This window comes from Vicugna pacos, chromosome 1 (assembly GCF_048564905.1).
Source record: "Vicugna pacos chromosome 1, VicPac4, whole genome shotgun sequence".
Classification (NCBI taxonomy): domain Eukaryota; kingdom Metazoa; phylum Chordata; class Mammalia; order Artiodactyla; family Camelidae; genus Vicugna; species Vicugna pacos.
Window position 1 is genome coordinate 85,027,461 of NC_132987.1, and position 13,815 is coordinate 85,041,275.

Genomic DNA, 13,815 nt, shown 5'->3' on the forward strand with positions numbered 1-13,815 from the left:
TAGAAAGCCTACTCTTAAGAGTTGCTAAAAAGCAATTACTAGATTTTTCCACCATGAAAAGAAACATGTTAAAAATAGATAATTAAAATTTTATTGTTTAATATTTGCAAAAATATTATCCTATTGACTCTGGAACTTCCTGTCACTGTCTGTCTCTAGGGGGACTGTGAAGATGGCAGTCCTGCTATATATATATCAGCATGTGTTGACAAAAGAATACAAATTGTAATCATCTGCCTCTAGATTATATTCCAAGTTAGTAATAGTTTTTCTAGAAGTAATAAAGGTAATAGAGAAGGTCTGTACATTAACATATAGCCATTGCATAGCCAAGACTAAACAGTGTATGGCATATTAAAAAAGTGAAAGAGGAAGCTTCACCACTGGCCTTGACTGCAGAAAGATGGAGACAGAAATTCCTAAGAGAATCAGTAAACATGGAACAACCTGCTTAAAATGAGCCCACACAGAAGGCAGAGCTCCGATGCAGTGAGAGGAACCAGGATCTGGGGAAAATGAGCCCCATCAATGTCCTGAATGCAGCCTGTCTCACTGTGGGCTTTTGGGTTCTGTGACTCAACAAACTATTTATTTCTTCAAATTAAAAAAAAATAGGTTAGGGGTGAGGATAATGTGTCATGTATATGGGGACATCTTTTCCTTATTCGTTCACTAGGATATTCACAAAACTATATGGAATAAGATCAGGAAACCCAAAAGGCTAAAGGGCAAGATAGAAAATATACAAAGCTTTTGTAAGGAAAACAAGACAATTTAAGTTACATAATTATGAGTTGAACAAGAACACCTGCTATTTCAGGTTGTGAATTCCAGAGGGGAAAATGTATTTAATTAGTATGTGCATGTTGGAAACAAGGTATTCAGTAGGATTACATAATAAATTGAAAGGGAAATATTTTAAAGACTCAGAACTTCTTACTGTATTGCAGGAAAATTCACTGTTTTAAGTATTTACTAGTTTTATAGTTTTCAATGAGCACAATACAGATTTAAGAATTTTCAAATTACTTTTGAGTCTAGAAATATTCATTTCAAATCCCTCAGGAGGAATATATATTGTCATATTTACTCTAACAATATTAATTTGGTGTACATATTGTTTGAATCTTTATAAATAGCCACTAAAGATAAGGTTTTGAAAAATTACTTCCTCAAGAATTATTTCAGAGGGCATGAGTACTTTTTAAACAGAAGATTTACATGAGTCTTCTTGTAAAAGAATATAAGTTCAAAAGAGTTTTAATTATGCATATCTGGAAACCAAAGAGCTTGTTCATGTTATAAAGACTTTGTAAATTGGGGGGTTCAATTTCAGTTCCGTCCTTAGGGATGATCTTAAAACAAGAAAAAGTGATGTCTGTTCTTAATGTATTCATTAATTATAATGATGATCACTTTAACTTATTAACTAAGACAAACATATCTGTTATAAATATTATTATTCATTCACTTAACAGCTATTCATTTGCTCTCTATTATGAGAGCCAGTTATTATGTTTTATTTAAACAGAGTAAAAAGGAAAGAATAATGAAAGATTACCTGAAAAATATTTATTTCTTTACCATTTTTCTAAGTGCACCTAAAACTTCCTTGTTCCTTAGGCTATAAATAAAAGGGTTTAGCAGGGGAATTATAATTGTGTAGAACAGTGAATACATTTTATTCTGATACTGATCTGGGCCACACCCAGGACACACGAAAGTGAGGAAGAGAGTGCCATAGAACAAGGAAACAGAGAGCAGGTGGGCACTGCATGTAGAGAAGGCTTTGCTCCTGCTCTTTTCAAACTTCTTTTTCAGAATGGCAAAGAGAATACGAGTGTAAGAAACTATAATGGACATAAAAGTAAAAGCTTGTATAAAAATGGCAGAAATAAGAACTACCAGTGCATTAATAGATGGGTCAGTGCATGAAATTGTGAAAAATGGCAAGATTTCACAGTAGAAATGATGGATTATATTGGATCTGCAGAAAGTTAATCTAAGTAACAATCCTACATGAATCACAGGATGAAGAAAACCAATTACATACGACACACTTATCAACCAAGTGCAGAGTCTAGTGGACATCACCACTGGATAAAGCAAGGGCTTGCGTATGGCCACATAGCGATCATAAGCCATCACTACCAGGAGGAAACATTCTGTAGTTGCACTGGAAGCAAAAAAATAAAATTGAGCAATGCATTCAACCATAGATATTGTGTGATCCTTAGATAAAAAATTCATCAGCATCTTGGGGGTCACGGAGGATGAAGAACAGGCATCTGCAAAGGCTAAACTGCCCAGGAAGAAGTACATGGGGGTGTGATGGTGGGGGTCCTTCCAGATGAGAAAAATCAGTCCAAGGTTGCCCACCATGGTGGTGAGGTAGATGCCCAAGAACACCAGAAACAGGGGGACCTGCAGCCCTGGAAGATCTGAAAGTCTTGTGAGAACAAACTCAGTCACCAGCGTCTTGTTTGCTTCCATCATATCCACTCAGGCTATCACTGCAATGAGAGAATGGAAATGAAAAAAATTAATCAAGTTTCACGAAAACTTATCTTGGGTGACAATTTCTCTCATGTTTCTCTCAGATGCACCTTACTGAACAAATACAAAGGTACAGGGTTTCTCTTTTTCTAGACACACTTAAGAATATTATAAGTACATTTAAACAATTTTTAGAAGTACAGACTATTTTAAGGGCACATATATAAAGTTACTTAAAGAATTATTGAGGCGGCTGTAGCTCTAATTGACTTGGTCAATAACTTGTCACTCATAAATTTTTTAAACTGAATGTATTAATAATGAAATGTTATACTGAATTAAGAATAAAAAATATATAATACGTTTTATAACAAAATCTCTAAAAAGTGAGGCTCTGTTTTAGGATCAAAATTTTTCACTATTTCAAAGGAACTCTTTCATGTATTTTCTATTGAACCAAAAAATGAGCTATATCTTTACACTACTGTTATACATAATTATTTCCTCCTAAGGCATTAATGGTAGAGTAGTAAGAAGGTTAAAATACCATTTCTGCTATTTTCTATCTGTTATCATTATTATGTTTGATTTTATATACATCAAAATTACCCCAAATTCCTATAAGATTGATTATGCATCAAAACCACTATAAATTTCAAAAAGACTCTTGTTAATTTTATCCAATAAACTCTCATATGTGAACATAATCATTCATTCAGTAATTAAGTATTTTTAGTGCCTCGTAAGCCAGAACACTGTCATTTCTAGCTTAGTCACATATAGAACCTCTAACCCAGGGGTTACACTGAGATGCCAAAATAACCCCTCTTATAAGAAGAGAGAAAAAACTGACACTAGCCTGTTCACCTGCAGGTTTGGGAAGGATCTAAGCAATGTTGTTGAATATGCCAAATGAAAAATTATCATGCTGTTAACCAAGAATGTTTTTAATATGTCAGAGGCACATAATCCTAAAATAATTGTAATGTTTTTTCCTGCTTTTTTTGAGATTACAACCGAGAATATCAAAAGTCAGAGAGGATTACAACATTACAAAAGACACCACAGTGGAAAAAATAGTGTTTTAGAGCTGTTTCAATTTAAATAATAAATATTATCAATTTTGTTTAAAACCATATCAAATGAGGAGAGAGGTCAACTACATTAATAAATGATAACTAACATAAAGATAGGCAAGGCAGAAAAGAGCCCCAAACTAAAAATGTATCCGTGGGTTTGATAATCCTGCGATGCAAATGAGAAGGCTAAGTCCTGTGGAAACCAGGGGGGTAAATCTAAGTTCACATGGTCACAATGCATTTCATTTATGACAGAATATGCACAACTCTAAACATAAAATATGTTTTGTGTATTCAAATCCCTGCCTCAGTTATGTAAAGGATGGTCCAGCCATTTAGAACTAGCTGATCTAAGTGTATTATCATGCAAGGGAATACCTACAAGTCTTGGATTCACAGTTCTCTGGCTTTCATGACATGTCTAGTCAAGTGGGAGTCATTCCAACACATTTTTATTTCTATAACCTAGTCACCAATTCTGCACAATGTAGCTGAAGATTTGACTGCCAAGTCTCTGCTGTCCTAAAACATTTTCTTAAAGTGCCTGCTATGTAATTCAAAGAGAGGAAACAATCTGGAAATTTTAAGGAATATAGAGTTTATGGAAAATTTAGTTCTGACAAGAATAATCTTTGAACAGTAAATGCATAGAAGATGGGGGTATTTTCTATGAAAAGTCAAATAGAGGCTTTTATTTTTTTCTTTTAGAAGGGAGACTGCACTGAAAAAAACCCAGCTCTTCTGCATCTTCATAGTGTCGACTGAAATAAATGTACAGCCTAAAACTTAAGAGTTAGGTTTTATTTGGCAGGAGGACTTGAACTGGGATGACAGCCTCTCAGATCACTCTGAGGGACTGCTCCAAAAAGTTAGAGAAGGAGCTAGGATATATAGGAGCTTTACAACAAAGACCTTGGAACAATAAAAGATTACTTGTTAACTAAAGAAAACCAGGCATCTCAAGTTAAAGAATTTCGTGCTTTTCTTTGTACGGGAGGAAGCAAACATTTGGGCTCATTGAATTCATTCCTTTGACATGCATCTAGCTATCTAGGGCCAGTATACTGTCCTTTCTTATTCTGAGTCCCCTCAGGGTGCACCATTGTTAGTGGCTGCAGAGGCTGGGCTCAGGCTTGTCTTCAATGGGGAGTGGCAGTAGCTACTGATGGCTTGATGGTTTCAGCATTCTTTGTTTACTGATACAGTTTGCAGTATTTTTCTTTCACAATAGAGAACAGGGAAAGAGAAAATAATTGCTTGATATTTATATTAGACTTTAAAAAGTACAAAAGGAGAGGCTGGTAACATTGGCAGTAATTATTGAGTGAGCACACTTTGGTCAAATCGCTGAAAGGATCACATTTTCCTTGTTTTACATTCTGTCTAGAATGTAATAATGAAGTATGGTTCTGGGCAGATGTGGGGAACTCTTTCTGCATATTTCCAGAGAAGTATGATCTAATCAAGGACAAGGCTGAGGACAAAGGCATAGACTGCTCTTAAAAGCCCCATAACCCTATAATTCTTCACTGTTGGAAAACCTGGATTCTGTGAAAGTATAGTAAAGGCCAGAATGAATGCTACTTTTAAAGACACAGAGTATGAAACAGATTGGTTCTATAACTCATTATCCTGGCAAAGAAAATGTTCAAAGGAATGTAACAACATTTCTGAAGCTATGAGTCAGTTCCATCTCTAAATTACTGAATGATTATGCCTAAACCAATTATGACCTTGTTTTAAGGTTCTCATCCATAAAGTACTAGATTTTCTAAGGAACATCTGCCCACAGTCTATGAGACTATGACTCTTCTTTGCTATTAAGTATATAGCAGAACAAAGCAGTTAAGCACACAACATCGTATGTAAGACTGTGAGTCCAAATCTTCATTCTACAGATATATAATTTTGTATCCATAAAGATTCAGAAGATTAAATATAATATTTATTTAACCACTCAGTTCTAGATTACTTTCTATTCCATTTGTTAGATAAATCATGCTGAAATTTTTTTTCAGATATATTGATAGCTCATGAGAGAATTTTGGTACTAAAATGATATATTATCACATTTCATGGAGAGAATAATGACAATGAAATAAAGCACTGCATTCTCACCTAATTCCTATATGAAGATCCAGAGATGCCATAAAATATAGATTTTCATGGAGAATTCAAGGTACAAGAATCAAAGTTTCACGGCAATTATTCATTGCAAATTAAATTTCTTGGAAAATGTACTTCGAAGGAAATGGTATTTATATCCTCCCATCTTCAAATCTCTATGTGAAGATGATACTGAAATTCCCTCAGTGCCACCAAAAGATTCCCTGTAGAATAAAGTCAACCTACTGGGCACTTTACAATAATCAGCAAATCACTTCAAACATACCCTTTTACAACTATTAATTTTATAGCTTTGTTACAGAAATGACAGGCCAAGAAACACGCACCACTTGGAGGGTTGGAGTACTCAGATTTATTACGGCAGCGGGCTCGGGGGTGGGGGGCTTCTGCTCCAAAGCTCTGAGCACCTCCAAGACGTGTGCATGAGGTTTTATAGGGTTAATTACAAGTTTGGGGTATTTGGCCTATAGGCATGGAATAGCTTTAGCAGCATCATTATCACAAAAATAGAGGCAGAGAGCAGCAAGCCAAACCATTTCAAGACCAGATACATCTCTCTGAAAATCCAGCTGGCTAGGAAAAAAAAAAAAAAAAAAGAGCAGGGAATCAGCAAACTGACATTTATTAATTTAGATTTACGAGTTAGCCCATCCCAGGTTTTCCTTCACATTCCCCCCTCTTGAGGCTTTTACAACCCTTGTTGGAGTAAGCATCATTTTTCACCTGTTGCAGGGGCTCATAATTGGAGGCTAACATCTGGAGTTTTATAGCCTCTATCTGCTCACTGACAAAGCGGGTCAGGAAGTTTAGGACACAGGGCCCAAATAGCAGAACTGCAAAAATCAGGACCAAGGGTTTTATGAACAATGCCAGCCAGGAGGTCCAGCCCCAGGGGCCTGTACATGGGCTCTTGTCTAAAATGTTTCCTCTTTTCCACTCGGTCTTATAACTCTTGAACCATCCCTCTGACAATTCCTGACTCATTGGCATAAAAACAGCACTCTTCGTTTAGGAAGAGGCATAGTCCCCTTTCTTTGGCCATGAGTAGGTCCAGACCCCTCCTGTTTTGTAATACCACCTCAGCCACAGAGTCAATCTGATTTTGCAGAGCTCCCAGGGTTTCTGCTGTTCATTGGAGATCTTGGCTGAACTCACCTGTAAGCTGATAATAGTAGTAAGAGGATGAGACTATGCCACCGAGTCCTGTGCCCACCCCTGTTGTCATTTTGAGCCCCACTAGCAAGGGGAGTGAAGGCATTAGTGTCAGTAGTATCAGCCTTATGATTGTCTTAGACAAAATGTTGCAGTGATGGCACTAGTTATAATAAGGTATAAAATAGCTATCAGGATGTTATGGCCTACATTCCAGTCAGGTGGGACGGTGCTGGCTAGCCCCACTGCTAATACTCAGGCTAGTAGAGCAAACAAGGAAAGAGGCAAGGGAGCACAAGCAGAATACATTTAACAGCTTCATTCAGCTTTCCTCAAGCTTTGGCTGTGCATTGACTAGCCAGCTTCCGGGTGTGGCTAGAGCAGGGCTCGTCGATCCTTCTCTGGCCCCTCATGATCTTGATCTTGAGTGGGCCTCCTGGGACGCTCACAAATCTCCAGGTACCCTCTTTCTGAGGTGAAGTCGCTCTCTTAACCCTGGAGTGGTGGATCCAAGGGATGATTCTTGCAACTTTAACAGCTGTAGGGGTAGTTAATACCACTAAATATGGTCACTCCATGTTGGTTTCAGAGGTTCCTTTTTCCAGTCCTTCACCCATACTTGGTCACCTGGTTTATGGGGATGCACATGGACTTCTAATGAAATGGGGGTTCTATTACCCAACCCCAAACTTCCCATAGTCCTTGTACTAGTCCCAACAGTTGTTGGTGGAGCCCTAAATTTCCTATCTCCAGGGTGGGATTTCCCACAGAGGATTTCAAAGGGAGAGTACCCAGTATTAAATCTTGGGGTACATCTAATTCACAACAGAGCCAGAGGTAAAATGTCCACCCAGGGGAGCTGAGTTTCTTGGCTGATTTTAGCTGTCATTTATTTTTAGAGTTCTGTTCATTCGTTCTACCTTCCCTGAGCTTTGAGGCTGGTATGCTGTGTCTAGGTTCCAATGGATGCTCACTGTCTTTGCCACTTGCTGCACAATCTCTACCACGAAGGTGGGTCCATTGTGGACCTGATGGAGGTAGGCATTCCAAACCGAGGGGTGACATCCCTCAGAAGAGCCTTGGTCACCTCCCTTGCTTTCTCTGTCCTGGTGAAATAGGCTTCCACCCACCCTGTGAAGGTGCAGATGAAAACCAGCAGATACTTATATCCCTTACTGGGCCCAAGTTCAGTAAAGTCCACTTCTAAATCTTCAAAGGGAGCCAATCCACATCATTGTATTCCCGTTGGCCCATTGGGCCCTTGTTTTGGATTGTTTTGGGCACAGAGCAAGCAGCGTTGGGAGACTGATGCACAAAGAGTAGGGAGACGAGAAATCAGGAAATACCGCTCTAGCAGGGCCTCCAAAGCCGTTTTTCCCATGTGTGTGGCTTCGTGTTTTTGTTGGACTATGCGATAAGCTAGTCGTTCTGGAATGAAAACCCTCCCATCTATTATGATCCACCATCCATCCTTTCCTTTCTTCCATTGTTCAGCCTGCGCCCACTTGTTTTCATCGTGGCTATATTCTGGGGCAGTGGTTAGCTCTGGTGTTGTCATAATTTTCATTACTGGGTGTTCCCGGGTGGCTGCCTCTCTTGCCTTTTGATCAGTCAGCCTGTTCCCCTGGCTCACTGGGTCATTTCCTTTTTGGTGTCCCTTACAGTGAATAACAGACATTTCCTTTGGATCCCATACTGCCTCCAGTAACTGTAAAATTTCTTCTTTGTTTATGATTTCCTTTCCTCTAGCAGTCAAAAGTCCTCTCTCCTTATAGATGGCTCCATGTACATGCAAGGTTGCAAATGCATATTTGGAATCAGTGTATATATTGACTTGTTTTCCTTTCCCTTCCCTTAGTGCCTGGACCAGTGCCCAGATCTCTGCTTGCTGAGCAGACCATCCTGGGGGAAGGGATTCTGCCTTTATTACCTCTCCAGTTGTTGTTACAGCATAACCTGCTCGCCGTTGTCCATCCTGCATGTAACCGCTGCTGTCAGTGAAAAGTTCCAGGTCTGGGTTTTGCAGGGGCTTGTCGGTTAGATCAGGCCTGCTCGCGTACACTTCTTCAATGATTTCTTTGCAGTCGTGGTCAGGCCGCCCTTCCCTCTCAGGCAAATATGTGGCTGGGTTTAAGGTTCACACAGTCTCTAGACGGACTCTTGGATTTTCACATAGAAGCCCCTGGTAGTGGGTCATTCTTGTGTTAGTTATCCATTTGTAACCTGGGCCGTTCATCAGGGCCACCACAGAATGGGGCACTTTTTACATTTAAAGTCTGTCCCAGGGTGCGTTTGCCTTGTTGAGCAGGGGGGCTGTGGCAGTGACGGCCCGTATACAGGGTGGCCATCTTGATGCTACAGGGTCCAGTCTTTTAGACAAATAGGCCACAGGGCGCTGCCATGGCCCCACATTCTGAGTCAGGACTCCAAGAGCAGTTTGGTCTCTTTCATGCACAAACAGGTTAAACTCTCGCGTTACATCTGGTAAGCCTAGTGCTGGGGCTTGGGTGAGCAGTTCTTTTAATTGCCTAAAGGCATTTTCTTGTTCAGTTTCCCACTTGAGGGCTTCCTTTCCTGACTCAGCAGTTGCTTTGTAGAGGGGCTTGGCTATTCTTGAAAACCCGGGGATCCAGATCCGGCAAAACCCAGCTGCGCCCAGGAACTCTCGCAGGTTTCTTTTTGTTTCTGGTCTGAGTATGGCACAAATAACTTGTTTTCACTCTGGTTCTAGGGCTTGGTGTCCCTCTGAGATAATAAATCCCAGGTATTTGACTGTCTTTTTGCAGATCTGGGCCTTTTTCCATGAGACCTTATATCCAGTTGTTTGGAGTAACCCTAGAAAGGCTCAAGTTCCTCTCCAACAGTCCTCTTCACTGGGGCTGGCTAACAGCAAGTCATCCACATACTGGAAGAGAGTAGAGTTCAATGTCTCCCCAGGGAACTTTACAAGGTCTGAGGCTAGTGCCTCTCCAAACAGGGTGGGTGAGTTTTTAAAGCCTTGGGGGAGACATGTCCATGTCCGTTGAGTTTTCCCTCCTGTGTGGGGATTCTCCCATTCAAATGCGAATATGGGCTGGCTCACAGGTAAGAGTCAAAAACAGAAGAAAGCGTCTTTAAGGTCTAGGCATGTAAACCATTTGGCGCCTGCTGGAATGAGGCCTAGAAGAGTGTATGGATTTGGCACTGCTGGATGTATTGTAGTGACTACTTCACTCACTTTTCATAAGTCCTGAACTGGCCTATAATCTATTCCTTCAGCTTTCTTCACTGGGAGCAATGGTGTGTTCCAAGGAGATCTGCACTCGGTTAGGATTCCCTCTTGTCGGAGGCGCTGTATATGCTTCTGGATTCCTAGGTGAGCCTCTCAAGGCATGAGATATTGCTTCTGTCTGGCTCCAGGTTTGAGGTCAATCACCAGTGGTGCCTGATTATGTGCCAAGCCTGGTGGCCCATTCTCAGCCCAGACTAATGGAAACTCTTCCAGGAGCTTGCTAGGATTTTCCTGGAGTTCTCTGCTCTCATATAGATGCTATTCTTCTTCTCGGGGAACTGAGATGGCTAGAATCATAGACTCTCCCCGTAGGGTCAGATGTGCCTGTTTCCCGGGGACGAAGGTGATTTGTGCCCCCAATTTAGATAGAAGATCTCTTTTGAGCAATGGTATCGTGCATTCAGGCAAGTATAAAAATTCATGTGTCACTAGGTGGCCCCCTACTTGACAGGATCGTGGTTGGCGGAAATGGGGGGCAGTCAAGTCCCCAGTAGCCCCTATAATAGTCGCCTTTTTCTTGGTCAGGGGGTCTACAGGTTGAGTCACCACAGAATACTCTGCTCCTGTGTCCACCATAAAAGTCATTGGTTGGCCCCCTATCAACATTTTGACCTTGGGCTTCTGGGGGAGCCCGGTCTCTCCTATTCTGAGTCAACCATAGCCAGTCTGATGCAATTACTGGCTAGTGGCCCCAGCTGATAAGGAGGCCTTTTGCAGGGGGCTCTCTTCCCATCCTCTCTGTTTGGGCACTCATTCTTCCAGTGTCCTGTCTCCCGACAATATGCGCACCGATCTCCACCCAAGGGCATCCATGGTCGGGGTCCCCTCTTCTGGGGTGGTGCAGGATTCTGGCTGAAGCCTGTTTTCCCCAGGGCTGCTGCAAGGAGTGTGGCTTTCTCCTTCATTCGCTGGTCTGCTTCTCGTTGGACTTCCCATTCTCAGTTTACAAAAACTTTGCTACTTCCAGTAGCTGTGTAGCATTCATCCCTGCAAATCCATCCAGTTTCTAGTTTCCAGCGTATATCTGGGCACAATTGGGCTACGAAGGCAGCATTGACCATCCGCTGGTTTTCTTGGGCCTCAGGATCAAGAGGAGTGTAGACTCGGAATGCTTCACATAGTCTATCATAGAAGTCAGTGGGGGTTTCGTCTGGCCTCTTTGTCACCGTGGTCGTTTTAGACATGTTAGTTGGCTTCTTGTCTCCCGCTCTCAGCCCTTGTAGGATGGCCTCCTGGTACTCACACAGTGCTTCTCTTCCTTCTTGGGTGTTAAAGTCCCAATCTGGCCTGCTGTCAGGGGCCCGTGTCATGGCCCACCCCTCAACATCCATTGTGTCCCCGGGAGCTCGGCCCTGTAGCCATTTTCGTGCTTCAGTGAGAATGCGTCTCCTCTCCTCCGTATTGAAAAGAATCAGAAGCAGCTGGCGGACATCTTCCCACGTGGGCCTGTGAGAATGGAAGATAGACTCTACGAGGTCAATCATAGCCTGCGGCTTTTCAGAGTAGGAAGGAGTATGATGGTGCCAATTGAGAAGGTCTGTAGTACTAAAGGGTTGGTAGTAGAGTACGGGGTACCTGGGCTGAACAGTCCCGTCTTCCCCAACTTGCTGCAGTCATTGTTTCTCCCGCAGTGGCATTTGGAGGGCCGGTGGTGCTGGTCTCCCGGCTTGTGCTGAGCGGAGTCTCCTTCCTACAGGCTCAGGCTGGGGGCTGGGCTCTGCCTCTGGGTCCTCAGGTTAGGGAGGTGGTGACACAGAGGGTGGTGGTGTCACCAGTGGGACTGGAGGTGTCGGTGCCCCAGAGGCATATGGAGGGGGCAGGCACATCTTGTCCTCTGTGTCTCCCTGGAAAATAGGCTTTTCTCTCTCTGTCTTTTTGGCCTGGACCGGCTGAGCTGCTAATATCTTGCATTGTCCAGGTCCATTTGAGCAGAACCAAATCCATGGGAGTAGAGTCTGGGCAATATTCAGCCAGGAGTCAATGTAAGGGAGTTGATCTGGGTGGCCTGGGGTTCCAGTGATTATTTGATAGACTGTTCGCACTGTTGCTAGGTCCAGAGTTCCTCCTGAGGGCCACCTGACTCCAAAGGTTGGCCATTGAAGCTCACAAAAAGTGCGGAGCCTGCCACGGGTCATTCAAGCTCTATAGTCTCCTGAGAACCACTTTCTGGAATTTTTCATCATGCAGCCTAGGGTGGTGGGTTTCGACTTCGAGCCTCCCATTCTGTCGAGATGTTTAAGGATAATAGATCTGTTGCTTTGGGTGTTTGGGAAGGTAGCCTTTATATCTTTTCCTTCTTCACTCTTCAAAACACCGGAGTTCCCAGAAAGACCGGTCTCTTCCTGGGTCTATGAGTTGTTTAAAGGGAGTCTGGGTTCCAGTCACAGCTGATGTCTCTGGAGCTCAAGGCCTCAAGCAGTTCCAGGGGCTTCCGCACTAAATCCTCTCTATATCTTGAACTAACGTACCAAGGGTGTGGGACTGACAGCTGATGGCAAAACAAATGGACTAGAAAGGGGACATCCAAGGCTGGACTAGCCCGGTCCTGAAGAAATTCATCTTCTAAACTCAAGTCCTGGGGGTTTGAGGCTAGGCAAAAGGGGCACTCCTTGGGTCAGTTCAATAGGGGAACAATAAGTCTCGGGTGTTCTATGACAGAGCCAGGTAGGAGACTTTCTCGAAGAAATAGCATCCTAGCCTCTGAGGGCACAGGGGGTGTTGACTCATTGGCTCTTTTATGTCCCTTTCCCTCCCAGTGTAGCCACCCTGTACTGGTGTCGCAGACAAGACAAAGGAGGGTTTTTGCTGCGTCCGCCTGGCTACTCCCCTCGCGGGGACGAAGGTGCCACTTAGCTTTGGTGGGTCCGTAGAAGCCACTGACTCTGATCGGGACCCTAAGGGACTGATACTGCCCTGGGCCATATGAGGCCACCATGGAGCTGCAGGTTGGGACTCACTCGAACTCCGTAGCAGAATGCCATGGAGCTACAAACTCAAGCCTGATTGCATGCTTCACAGGCCACACATTCATTCACACACACACAGACACACACACACACACAGAGGTTAACATCAGTCCCACCAATCCCAATATCCTGTTTCCTGTAGGAGGGGATCAGCCTCCTCTTCTGTCCACTGGGGCAGGACCTGATTTCTCCCCGGGGGTTCCTACCTTCTCCAGACAGCCACCTGGTGCGTCTGTCCATCCGTCCACCAATTCTGGCTCTGGTTGTAGCCCAGTCACCCGGGGGGGCCAAGTCACCATCATGAAACAGAACCCGGAATACCGTTCGGCGGCGCCACCTCGTTTGCTGCCGGAGTCCCATCCCCCCATCGGCCAGAGCCACCAGCCCAGCGGTTCAAGTGGCTGGCGTGGTTGAACCTCGCTGGGGCCTCCAGAAATGTACGGAAACGACAAGCCAACCAAGAAACAAGCACCACTCGTAGGGTTGGAGTACTCAGATTTATTATGGCGGCAGGCTCAGAGGGGCTTCTGCTTCAAAGCTCTGAGCACCTCCAAGACGTGTGCATGAGGTTTTATAGGGTTAATTACAAGCTAGGGGTATTTGGCCAATAGTCATGGAATAGCTTTAGCAGCATAATTATCACAAAAGTAGAGGCAGGGAGGCAGCAAACCAACATTTCAAGGCCAGATATGTCTCTCTGAAAATCCAGCTGGCTAAGAAAAAA

The 13,815-nt window shown here is 43.1% G+C and overlaps 1 protein-coding gene and 1 long non-coding RNA gene across 2 annotated transcripts in view; one reads left to right on the forward strand and one right to left on the reverse strand.

The window, feature by feature from the left end:
• Positions 1-13,815, forward strand: part of LOC140698068 (uncharacterized) — a 218,045-nt gene that overhangs the window by 172,259 nt on the left and 31,971 nt on the right. The window lies entirely within an intron of this gene.
• LOC116277693 (olfactory receptor 5AC1-like) lies at positions 1,573-2,505 on the reverse strand. Its single transcript, XM_031672327.1, has one exon. The coding sequence runs from the start codon at positions 2,494-2,496 to the stop codon at positions 1,573-1,575; it is 924 nt and encodes a 307-aa protein (XP_031528187.1). The 5' UTR covers positions 2,497-2,505.